Here is a 13,765-nt window from a genome sequence, read left to right on the forward strand (position 1 = left end):
CTTTATGTCTGAAGGTGTTTCATTGGCCATGATTTGAGGCTTCAGCCTGGTTTTTACTTTGTGCTATTGCACCTGCTAGCCCAGAGGGTGGTTTGACAATAGCTGAATATTTATGGGGACAAGCGGGGCATACCATGTGATTAGAAGAAAGTTATATCCCCCCCAAGGCAACTTGGAAACTGTGGGGTCTGGCAAATGTCAGAGGGGCTGCTCTAAGGTGACAGACAGTCCCTTTCTATTGGGGGGCTGTTTGGGCCTCTGTGTACTTTAAAATGCCAGGGCCTATTTAGAATCCCAGTCCAGACCTTACCCTAGTATCTTGCACTCCACGCTATTATGAATCCCACTGCTTTTTTTTTTTGTAGCCTTATTGCTTGGTGTTTCAAATTACGTAACTTCCCAGAAGCGAATAATAGATTCCATATTAAATATAATAAATATACTTGTATGCAGGGCCGCCATTAGAAATCACGGGGCCCCGTACAACAAAATTTTTGGGGCCCCCTGGGCCCCGCCCACACTAACGACCAAGCTCCACCCCATATGCCGCCCACTCCACATCGCAGTTAAAAGACCACACAGACATCATCGCTAAAAAAGTAACCCCCCCACACAAGTTATAAAAAGCTATTGATGGTCAGGGCCCCCTTATAAAAAATTGGGGCCCCAAAAAAAAAATGTAAAAAAAAATGTTTTTTTTAAAAAAAAAGTGGCAGGGGCCCCCTTACAAGTTGAAAAAAATTGGGGCCCCAAAAAAATTAAAAAAAAAAAAAATTAAAAAAAATGTTTTTTTTTTAAAAAAAACATTGGTGGCAGGGGTCCCCTTATAAGTTAAAAACAAATTGGGGCCCCAAAAAATTAAAAAAAAAAAAAAAAAGTTTTTTTTAAAAAAAACATTGGTGGCATGGGCCTCCTTATAAGTTAAAAACAAATTGGGGCCCCAAAAAAAAATTAAAAAAAAAAAGAAAAAAAGTGTCAGGGGCCCCCTTACAAGTTAAAAAAAATTGGGGCCCCAAAAAATTTTTTTTTACAAAAAGATTGGTGGCAGGGGCCTATAGAATATTAAAATAATACATTGGTGGCCAGGGGATTAAAAAAAAAAAAACACACAAACTGGTGTTCAGTAGAATTGAACTCATGGCTTCACTACTTCAACTTCGCCTCCTTTCGTGACTTCGGGTCTTTGCGCCACTTCAGGACTTCGGCTTCGGCTGTTTTCATGACTTCGGGTCTTTTCGGCGCTTCGTGACTTCGGGTCTTTTCAGCGCTTCGTGACTTCGGGTCTTTCCGTGACTTCGGGTCTTTTCGGCGGATCGGCTTCGGCTTTTCGGCACTTCCGCATTCGGCAACTTAGAGGGAGGACGTACGGCTTGGGCGCTCGTAAGGGGGGCCCGGATCTTCAAAAAATTTAGCGCTGCCGGGCCCCCCTTCATGCCCGGGCCCGGTACGCTTGTCCCCCCTGTCCCCCCCTGATGGCGGCCCTGCTTGTATGACAATAGTACAGACACCAATACATGTGTGTTCATTTGGCCATTTTGGTCATTCTGAATTGATTGTGTGTTAATTCTGCTACTGAAGATGATACTAAGGAAATAAGAAATATATATAGCAGTTGTAGTAGGGCAACACTGCTTTTGAAGAGGAACTACTTTATTTGCATGCCTGTCTCACAATTGTATCAGAACTGGCTTAGGACATACAGCAAAGTATCCCAAAAACACAAAAAAATCTGCTGACTGCAACTTGCATTAGGACTACAGCAATGGCAGCATCCACCTCAGACGAATAAGGGAAAAAGCATAAAAACATCTTTTAAAAAAACAAACACATTCTCTTACAGTTTATTGAAGTGTTTTGCACATGGGTTCCTATGTCTCAATCTAACGACATGAGAAGTTAAATCTGCAATGAAACCATAATAATCTCTTTGGCAGCAATAACATAATAATATATGTGCAATGCTCATTCATTTAAGTAACATATTTGAACACATTACAAAAAAAAATACGTTTCAGATCACTGTTTAATTGTGCAACATTGTAAATGGGGGATAGACTGAGCAGGAGTGAAGCAGAGGATGCTTGCAGATCAGTACCTTTTAATTGCTTGCTGTAATGAGTGAAAAGGAAAAAGGATACCACAAAATGCCTCTGTCATTAAAATGAATTTCACTATGTCAATGTAATAAGAAATAATACAAAGAAGGAAAACAGATTCTACACAAGACTGGTAAATGGCAGAAAATGTGTGGATAATGGATGTATTGTTACAACACAGAAAGAAGAGGCCCAGATGTTTAAAAAGTGGGAATACATTTCCCACAAAAATTATCAGCCATCACCTCAAAAATCAAATGTATTTAAGTTCTCTGGAAAATCATCAAAATAAGTAAAAATTAAATATTTTTTTATAAACTACACTTTCTAAAATACCCGTAGCCTTACCTTATCTCTGGGCACATGTATGTTAACTTTACAGTGAAACCAAGTGACCGTTGTGCAACCTTATAGTGGGGGTCCCCAACCTTTTTTTTTTTGTTACCCAGGAGCCACATTCAAATATGAGAAGCAACACAAGCTGTTTTGCACATGGGGTGCCAAATATGGGCTATGGCTATTTGTTAGACCCTATGTTGACTGGCAGCCTACAGGAGGCTCTGTTTGGCAGTATACTTGATTTTGTGCAACCAAAACTTGCCTCCAAGCCAGGAAATCAAAAATAAGTGCCTACTTTAAGACAATGGGAGCTACATCCAACATGTTGCTCTTGAGCCACTGATTGGGGATCACCGCTATAGAGGGTCTGCTTCTTCTATAAGTCTAAGAACTCCCTTTTTCCCAGCCGCGCACCTACCAAGTCTTGGAAAAGCAGCCAGGAGTAGGTCATGTGCAGGAGGGCTGTGTGGGAGGACCAGGTAGGTGCTGTTGTGTGTCCAGGCCCCTCTGAATATTTTTTCGCACATGGGCCGGCATGCAGTTGTTTACATCACTGCCCAGTGAATTACATTTGAATCCTAATACAGGACATAAGGTGGGACTATACAGCCCCAAACCTAATAATTTTTTAGCCAGTGTTACAGGTTTTAGGAATGGCTAAAGTTGATAGATGAAGATTTTTTGTAACTCAAATTTATCTGTATATTAGGTCCAGAGAGTATCCCAGCAGTTCCATATGTTTTTCCATTTCAACACATTTAACGAGTAAGTTCATGTTTTCAACTGAACTGAGCAGTCAAATTCCATGGATTGTTAGAGCTCTTAAGGGCTCTAAACTAATGCACCCACTTGGCCACTGGTTCATCAAGTCACTGATATTGATAATAGGGCAATAATGTTACTGAGTTATACTTAATGCAGCAATTAGTGATATAATTATAAGCCACTGTTTCCAACAGCAATGAAAACATGATTTGACTAAAACATTTACTGTATATTCAATGCACACATGTACTAAGACTCCCCTGGGCGTCAAGTGCTCTAATTCTCCTGTTGTTGCCCCATCTGACATAACTAGGTAAACCCAATTTTCTGTATTCTATTCACTGTGAAAACACAACCAACTGCATGTAAAAACATCACAAAACACACTGGAGACCCCTCACTGTAAAGTGCATGAACCAAGATACACCCCCAGTATGAATTAGAAGCAGTTGGATGACAGGACGGCCTTACTCAGAGAACCTTCTATCTATATATCTCTTTATTTTCCCCTAGTGCTACATCACAGGCAGTATAGAGAGCAGTGGACCATTGTAACTGTAATGCTACTGCAGGATGGTTGTAGCAAAAAAACATTCGGGTGGTTTCAGAATAGCCTAGGACAGGCTTGTCAATGACGAGAGACCATAATGAAATGAAATATTATAAATTAAGAAATATCTACAGCTACTATTTATTATAGGCTAAATTTATCAGGCCTGCATTTAAAAAAATGTAAATACATATCCTACATTTAAAACCCAGTTTTAATGAATACTTCTAAGTAATATTACTTAGAAGTATTCATTGAAACTGGGGCCTTGTTTCTGACACTAAATAATGGCCCCAAGGGTCCAGTATATAATACATATCCTCCTTTCTCCCAATCTTTTTTTTAAACAATCTCTTATAACATATTTCTATAGAGAAACTTACCCTGATGTAGCTGCTCTCTCCTTTATAATTTACTATAGCCACCAGTGCATTGCCATGTCTCTAAATTTGCTGACTCCTAATCATCCCCAGATTGTACACTCTATTGAGCAAAGGGCCACTTTACCGTATTGTACAGCAGCGTGGTATATGATGCTAATTTACAGTATAAGCACATTAAAAATAACGATAAAATGGAATCTTGGCTAAAGGAGAGCTGACTATTGCTACTTTGCTTAAATAGTGTGTATAGTCTGTCACAACAGATTTGCTTTCATTTTGCAAAATATTATTACATTTTATTATTATATTTGCACTTAAAACCCCTTTAAGTAAAACATCTGCAAAGCTATAGAAACAGAGCTGCAACGCAATGCTTATTATTTGGTAGCCACCTGATTTATAAAACCTTTTTTGAAAAAATACCTTCCCCTGCCGCTGGATATATTCCCATAAAATCCAGAGGCAGAGGTGGGGGTTAAGGGTATCAGGTCCAGGTTGCAGGAAAAGTTACATCACAAGCATGCGCAGTACTTTGTGATTAAATTTCTGACAACGTCGCCCACATATGCACTGATGGGCACAAATAAATCTGGTGCCTATGGTGGCACCAGGCCAGAACACATGCCTGCATGGAAATAGTGTGCTATGCTATAGCAGAGAATGATTATGTGGCTGAATAGTTATTGCTGCTTGATCGCTGGTTTTGGAAAAGGACTGTATTACTTACTTTCTGTATATGTGCAGTGAAGTTTGAAGCTTTTTGCACCCATACTTGCGGCTATGTATGCACACACCGAGTGAAATGTAAAGAGGGGTTGGTGACTCCTTTCCCCAGGTACCTATAGCAGGATCTATGGTATAAGGCAACCCTACCTTCACAGGTATTTATCTTGCAAAGGATTCACATTGTTTAATGCACATGCCTTGCAATCTTGCTTAAAATGATATTATGGGGCCCATTTACTAAGGGGCAGATTTATCAAGGGTCGAATTTCGAAGTAGAAAATACTTAGAAATTCGACCATCGAATTGAAATACTTCGACTTCGAGTATCGAAGTCAAAGTATTTTTCAGCAAAATTGACCATCCTGCGATCGAACGATTTAATCCTTCAAATCGAACATTTAGAAGAATTTCAGCGATCGATCGAAGGATTTTCCTTTTGACCTCTAAAGACTTAGAAAAATGTTGTAGAAGGTTCCCATAGGCTAACATAGGACTTCGGCTGGTTTAAGGTGGCGAAGTATTGAAGTCAAAGTTTTTAAAGAGACAGTTCTTCGATTTTCGAAGTCGTAGGATTTCGAGTCAAAGTCGTAGTATACTATTCGATGGTCGACATATCCAAAAAATTACTTCGAATTTCTAAGTTTTTTTCTTCACAAATTCACTTCGACCCTTAGTAAATCTGCCCCTAGGGTCGAAGTGAATTTTCGAATGAAAAAACTTCGAATTCGAAAAAAGTAATTTTTGGGTACTTCGACCATCGAATAGGCCAAATTCGACGTTGATCTGAATTGAAAATACTTCACAAATTCGACCATTCGAAAATCGAAGTACTGTCTCTTTAAAAAACTTCGACTTCGCCACCTTAAACCTGCCGAATTGCTATGTTAGCCTATGGGGACCTCCTAGAACCTATAGCCAGTTTTTGGCTAAGTTTTGAGAAGTCGAAGGATTTTTTTGCCAGTACGATTAAAAAGTTCGATTCGAAGTACAATCGTAGTACGATCTTAAAAATCCTTCGACTTTGAATGTCGGACTAGCCTATTCGATGGTTTGAAATTCGACCCTTGATAAATCTGCCCCTAAGTGATAGGATGGATTTATTTGAAGATGAACAACCCCTTGAAATGACATTTGCAATAAGGCTGCAATAATAGGAGAGGCATATTCTATTTTTATATGTCTCTAGGCAGACATTCAGAATACATAGAAGTACCTTGCAGCCAGCTATGTAGCAATTGTACTGTACTGTACATACAATGCCAAATATCCTCGGTGCTGTCAGCGCACAGAAACTTTCGTCTTCTTTTTGCCTTTTCTAAATTGGATTTATTTGCCTTTAACCAGGATCTAAAGCCAAAAAAATAAAGTGCCGTATACTATATCAGAATAGCGCCCTATTAGTTAAACCTCAGGTTGAGCCAAAAGCCTGTTATTAGCAGTTGTTGAAAATGCAAGAATTGTAAAAATAAATGTAAATTGCTCAGAGGAACAGCCTGAGCAAAGTCATATCCGTTTAGTTTTAGATCCATCAAAGAGTTTAGATTTAGAAGTGACAAAAATAATATATTTAATACAAAGTAATCAAAACAGCTGTGAATTTAATATGGTCACAGAAAATACTGTACGTGATGTATGTCTATTTATGCAGACCGCTTTGTATGTTCCAAATAAACACATAATTTTATAGAAAATATCTGATGTTAAAAAAACTTTGCTTTTCTTATTGATTTAGTTTAATTTTTCATTTGGTCTAGACTCATACAGTATATAGGCTGCAATCCATGGGCTATTGTGCTGAATTACTGGAATATTTAAGTTTGTGATTAAACTGCTCTCAGTTACTGTATCAATGATCAGCAGATTTCATTGACATCCTTGTCATTCCATGGTCTCACTAGATAGAGGATAGGATGCCTGACACATGGAGAAAACAGAATAATTATCGAAATATTTTTCCTTTGCTGTGAAACTGGAATTATTACTGGAAGTGGTGATGAGGTGAACAGCAGCACCACTGGGAAGTTCAAAAATCAAGAGCCACAACTGAGAAACAAAACTATTCCCAAAGCTGCCAAGCTACAATCATAAATGAATGGTAAATGTGAATTAATGCTTAAAAATATAGGTATATATTTATGATATAGGTATAGGACCTGTTATCCAGAAAGCTCAGGACCTTGGGTTTTCTGGATAAAGGATATTTTTGTAATTTGGATCTCCATACCTTAAGTCTACTAAAAAATCTGGTAAACATTAATTAACCCCAATAGAGTTGTTTTGGCTCCAATAATGATTATTTCTATTTTAGTTGGTAGTCCATGGGAGATGGCCTTCCCATAATTCAGATCTTTTTGTATAATGGGTCCTATACCTCAATTACCCATAAAAAATATTATTATTTTTTGTAAATAAATATTCTACTGACAGGCCTCCTCTGATGCTTCCTTGCACAATGATATAGATTGAATGTTTGGTTAAGTGCCCTGGTCTGACGCACCTATGTGCTGTGCTGCTCCTTTAAAAGAGTGGTTCACTGTTAAGTTAACGTTTAATACGTTATAGAACGGCCAAATCTAAGCAACTTTTCAATTGGTCTTCATTTTTTTATTTGGTTTTTTTCCCTTCTTCTTCTTCTAACCCTTCTTAGGTTTCCAATGGACACACATTTAAAATACAAATGATCTGTAAGGCTACAAATGTATTGTTGTTGCCACTTTGTATTATTATTTCTATTTAGACTCCCTTTCAAATCAATGCATGGTTGTTAGGGTAATTTGATCCCTAGTAACCAGATTGCTGGAAGAGCTGCTGAATAAAAAGCTAAGTAACTCAAACATCACAAATAATAAAAAAATAAAACCAATTGCTAATTGCCTCAGAATTTCATGGTCTATAATATCATACAAAAAGTTAATCTAAAGGTGAAAAACCCTTTTAAGATGGAAAATAATTAACTGTGCCTTATCTAGTATAGGTCAATCTAAAAACAACTGGACTTGCTGAGTAATCAATGAAGACGTTTCACTACTCATCCGAGCAGCTTCTTCAGTTCAACTGACTGGTGTGGGAAATTCTCGTCATATAAACTCTTCCACTAATCCATTTACAATGGCACATTGTAACTCTTCAAAGAGGTGACATCTGAAGAAACTCACAGAGGTGTTGATTCTGTGTAGTTACTGTGATAGGATTATCCAATGTGTCATGCAACTCCTAGATACAGGTGTTACTTGTGAGAGTTGTATGAATGGATGTGTGAAGTGTTCTGAATATGCCGGGGTACAGATGTTAGAACAGCATTGTATGTAGCAGACAGGTGGTGTCGAAGGCCCCCACCTCTGTTCAGGGATGGTTTCTCCACCTTGACATGAATTGCCTCTTTCACGCCTCGTTCAAACCAGCGGTCTTCTTTATCCAAGATTTGGACCTTGCTGTCTTCAAAAGAGTGTCCCTTGTCTTTTAAGTCTAGAAAGACAGCTGAGTTTTGCCCTGTAGAGTTCTCCCTCCTGTGCTGAGCCATTCGCTTGGAGAGCAGTTGTTTTGTCTCCCCAATGTATAGATCTGTGCATTCCTCGCTACACTGGACTCCTTATACCACATTGCTTTGTTTTTCCTTTGGTGTTGGATCCTTTGGGTGTACCAGTTTTTGTCTCAGTGTGTTGCTAGGTTTGAAAAACACAGGGACATGGTGTTTGTTGAAAATCCTCCTGAGTTTCTCTGACACTCCAGCTACATATGGGATGACTATATTTCGCCTACTATGTGTCTCCGGGCGGTTATTTCTATTGGTGTTCCTGTTGGGCTTGGTTGCTGCTGTTTTGACAAAGGCCCAGTCTGGGTAGCCACACGCTTTCAAAGCTCCTCTGAGATGTTTTTGCTCTTTGTCTTTGGACTCTGTATCAGTTGCCACACATTCCGCCCGGTGGTGCAGGGTTCGAATGACACCCAGTTTGTGTTCCAGTGGATGGTGGGAATCAAACAACAGATATTGATCCGTATGAGTGGGTTTCCTGTATACTTCCGTCTTCAAGTTACCCCCCTCTTGGATACAGATCAAACAGTCCAAAAAAGCAAGTTTGTTCTCGTGGACATCTTCCCTTGTGAACTTGATGTTATTGTCCACTGAGTTAATGTGTTCTGTAAAGGCCGCCACTTCATTGGATCTGATTTTAACCCAAGTATCATCCACATACCTGAACCAGTGAGTCGGTGTAGTTCCCTGGAATGTAAGTAAGGCCCTCCTTTCCACTTCCTCCATGTACAAGTTTGCTACAATGGGAGAGACTGGAGAACCCATTGCACAGCCATGTTTCTGTCTATAAAAAAGGTTCTTGTACTTGAAGTATGTGGTGTTAAGGCACAAATCTAGCAACACACAAACTTGGTTGGGACTGAGCTTCGTTCTGCTGCTGAGGGTGTTATCATGTTGCAGTCGACTTCTTACAGTCTCAATTGCCTCTGTAGTAGGTATACATGTGAACAATGAAGTGACATCATATGACACCATTGTTTCTTCTGCCTCTAGTGTAACACCGTGAATCTTGGTTACAAACTCTTTGGCATTCTGGATATGATGCACTGTATTGCCTACCAACAGGGCTAAGATGTTAGCCAAGAATTTTGCAATGCTGTATGTCACTGAATTTATGCTGCTGACAATGGGTCTTAGTGGGGCTCCTTCTTTGTGTATCTTGGGGAGTCCGTATAAGCATGGTGTGGCTTCCCTGGGATACAGACAGTGGTATAAAATTCGATCAATGGCTTTCTCCTTTTCAAGTTGTTGTAGGCAACCTATCACCTTTTTCTTGTAACCACTGGTTGGGTCTTTCCCTAAGGGTTCATATGTATTGCTATCACTGAGCAGAGTGGTTATCTTGCAGTCATAGTCAGTTGTGTTGAGCACAACTGTGCATCGCCCTTTATCTGCTGGCAGGATAGTGATGTTCGGGTCCTTACTCAGAGAGCTGAGTGCTCTCCTCTCTTCTGTAGTAAAGTTAGAGGGAGGTGTTCTGGCACTTGACAAAGCAGCTGACACTTTTAGCCGGAGTTGTTCTGCTTCTTCATTTTTCAAGTTATTATTTTTGATAGCAGACTCTGTGGCTGTGATGAGTTCAACTACTGGTATGTGTTGTGGTGTCACTGCTTAGTTTAACCCCTTGGCTAACACATCCTTTTCAGGCTGGGTTAGTACCCTATCTGATAGGTTCCTAACCCAAGTGTCTTTGGTGTTCTTTGGTGTCTCATCTTTCTGCCTCCAGGTTAGTTCTTCAGTCCTTTTCCAACTGCTGCTTCGTGACAGTAATGTGGTGAATTTGCTTATTTGTCGCTCCTTACTCTTAATGTGTTGGGCAATCTGTGCATGTTCAACGAACACAAACACCCTTTCCAGAGTTCCATCAGGCAGTTCTTTTGCCAGACTCCATTTTAGATGTTCGACTTTCTGCTTAAGGGCATCAATGGTAAAGTTGATCTGTCTGACTCGTTCATTTAGTAGATGTTTTTGGGCTTTTTGTAAAATCTTGTTGGCTCTGTGACTTTTTTCTGTGGAACCCAGGCGCAGGCTACAAGGGGTGAGACCCTGATGTCGGCATCTGAGATTAAAGCGTAGATGGTTTCGATAGTCTGCCACTTTTCTTGCTGTTCTTTCATATTCCCGAACCAGTTTTAGAGTATTCTCTCCAAAATGAATGGCAATATGACTATGAAGATTTTCATTCATCCAGGTCATGGTATATCTAGTATAGGTCAATCTAAAAACAACTGGACTGTCTGCTACATACAATGCTATTCTAACATCTGTACCCCGGCATATTCAGAACACTTCACACATCCATTCATGCAACTCTCACAAGTAACACCTGTATCTAGGAGTTGCATGACACATTGGATAATCCTATCACAGTAACTACACAGAATCAACACCTCTGTGAGTTTCTTCAGATGTCACCTCTTTGAAGAGTTACAATGTGCCATTGTAAATGGATTAGTGGAAGAGTTTATATGCCGAGAATTTCCCACACCAGTCAGTTGAACTGAAGAAGCTGCTCGGATGAGTAGTGAAACGTCTTCATTGATTACTCAGCAAGTCCAGTTGTTTTTAGATTGACCTATACTAGATATACCATGACCTGGATGAATGAAAATCTTCATAGTCATAACTGTGCCTTATTTGATTTATCAATACAGCCATGCGAAATATGCTGGCACTATATAAATAAATATTAATAATAATGTGTGCTTCATTACAGAACATGTTTTTAGTCAAATAACATCACAGCAGATTATTATAGGAAGGCTAATGGCAGGGTTGCATAATATCAAGGGAATCAACCAGTTTATGGAAGCAGAAACCTGCATTAATAAACCTGTTCCCTTATATTATTAGAATAATTTGTGAAAAAAATAGAAGCTTGAATTTTAGCAAATATGCCCCACAATGTACAATGAATAGGAGAGAGCCTAATAACAATCTATTTGTGGTCACCAAAGATACAAATGTAGTGACAAAACAGTATTTTGAGTTCCAGGTTGCAAAAACAGCAGTCTTTTAATTAATATGTTTAAATTCATAGAAGGCATTTATCATTTTGACCCAGTGAGAAATAATAACTAGTTTTAGGCAGATGCAAGTGGCTGCTGCTTATCTCTCTGTACTGCAAAAGATCCTTAAGCTATTAAAAATGAATTATAAGGTTAACAAACCATTTAAATTCCAACACAAATGGCACATTTACAGCATTTGTCAATATGCAATCTTTTCATCAGAAAAATAATGTCCCAATAGTATTCATATTTTTTCTAGGAAGCTGCAATAAATCATACATAAGTCACTATAAGCTAAAGTTGGCAGGTCATCAGAAAAATGCAGGTACTCTTTAAATAAATGCAGGTTGTTTGGCTGCACTAATTGCATTTGAATCATGAGCGAAGAGACAGCTGAAATAAGTAAGAACATAGGTAGAGAGGGAATAATGCATGCTGCCAACATGAACAGTCGTTTTCTCCTCTGTTAAAGAAATAACAATGCATCAGGCCAAATGGGAATGATCTGATCGTTATGTACAAATAAAGTCCACCCTCATCCAAAAGGAATTTCTAACGTGTTCAGCAGATATCTGGCTGATTTTTGGCCAGGTATTGCTCAGCAGGCCTTTAGAGAGGCCCCATACTCCAATTAGCTAATTTATCAACCTTTGGAATAGAAGAAAAGACAAGACATTTCACATAACATCAATGTAGGTGTCTCAAATAGTTGTACAATTCATGTTTTTTTACATAGGAGAGAAAGTCTGGCTTCACACCTTTGTTAACCCACAAACAGTAGGATAAATTGTTAATTTACAATCTGTTACAAAATATAAATAATCTCATCCATCCATCTATGCAATCTATGTACAGACAGATCTAGCAATATATCAGTATTTGCTGATGTATTCTTGCTATGCAATGTACAAGTTAGTGGGGTCCAGCCATTCTGTTCGACCTGTGCTGTGTTGCCCCCCAGACTTTAAACATAAGTATCTGAATGCTCCCATAATGCCCAGCAGCTGAAAGTATCAATCTGTAGTAGCCAGTAATTCTGAAATGATTTACCAAGAATACTTCACTGCTTTGTGTCCATCAGTGATATGGATGGACCCTCAGCAAAGGGCATATTTTCATCCAGATTAGGTGAAAGAATACAATATATATATATATATATATATATATATATATATATATATATATATATATATATATATATAAATTTGCTACTTCAGCATTCAGCGATAAGCCAGTTCATTCATTTATAGCAGTGCCGTGCAAAGCCAAAAATAAAGGAGTCAGTTATACTTCTCCACTTAATACATTTGTGGGCACCCTTCTGTCCATGGAAATATCAGTGGCGGATACACACACGGAAGACATGCCAAGCTGCACAGAGTGGAGCATATCGAAGGCTGATATCAGTGCCACATGAGGATTGCTTTCTTGCAGATATTGGGACTTTATATCTTCCAGGAGTCTATAGAGAGCAAGCTGGGAGACTGGCTAGGCTTCCTGATGGTTGAAAAGCCAGGGAAAAGAGATAAAAGGCTAAAAAAAACCCCACTATGTACAATTAATCAGTCTGTGGTCCCAGAAGCCTTACAAATCTGCCTTCATCATAATAAGGATGCCCTTGCAAAAGTAGTCATGAGGAATGCATATATTAACAGTGCAGTATGTACATACATATGATCACAATTAAAACACATACAAACATATATATATATATATATATATATATATATATATATATCTATATATATCTATATATATATCTATATATATATATATATATATATACACACACATCCAAAAATAAAATTTCTCATACAGCATAGCTCACTGCAATATACAGATAAATGTCTGTGCATACGCCTGAGTGCAAACCATAGCTCAACACCCAAACAACAATCACACACACAAACACACTGGCAGGCATGTACACAAGGCATACACACAACTGAGTGCATGTGTGTGGTAGGTTACGGAAAGATTTCTTGGACAGCAGCAAACAGAACATCAGTTCAAAAAAAAAAAAACAATTCCGATTAACCCACAACTCTGCGGTCTGTGTCATCCAGTCCTGAGCTTCAGATGCCCGGATATGAGCGCTAAAATAAAAATGTGCTCCTTGTTAGACACGTTCTCCAGGGTCCCCATTTCCTGCTGAACAAACAGGCAGTATCAGCAGACATGTATGCAGAATTCATAAATGCAATTCAGTGGCTCAGATTTGTTAGCTGGGCTGCTCCATTCTTACAGGAACACTTTTGTTCTCCCATGATACCAAAGAAAACTTAAGAACCACTATTAAACCCACTGCACTTATGGCGTAACTATAGAGGAAGCAGACCCACAGTCGTACCTGGAAACAGGGG

At 38.9% G+C, this 13,765-nt stretch overlaps 1 protein-coding gene across 4 annotated transcripts in view; it reads right to left on the bottom strand.

The window, feature by feature from the left end:
- Window positions 1-11,387: 11,387 nt before the first annotated feature.
- The window catches only part of aatk.S (apoptosis-associated tyrosine kinase S homeolog), a 116,536-nt gene continuing 114,158 nt past the window's right edge, over window positions 11,388-13,765 (bottom strand). For 3 of the 4 annotated variants that reach the window (XM_041579201.1, XM_041579204.1, XM_041579203.1), the window contains one exon: window positions 11,388-13,553. In XM_041579201.1, the coding sequence (XP_041435135.1) occupies window positions 13,522-13,553 (32 nt within the window). In that variant the 3' untranslated portion in view covers window positions 11,388-13,521. The remainder of the gene's footprint in view (window positions 13,554-13,765) is intronic. The other variant, XM_041579202.1, reaches the window with a different exon arrangement.

The sequence above is a fragment of the Xenopus laevis genome, chromosome 9_10S (assembly GCF_017654675.1).
Source record: "Xenopus laevis strain J_2021 chromosome 9_10S, Xenopus_laevis_v10.1, whole genome shotgun sequence".
Classification (NCBI taxonomy): Eukaryota; Metazoa; Chordata; class Amphibia; order Anura; family Pipidae; genus Xenopus; species Xenopus laevis.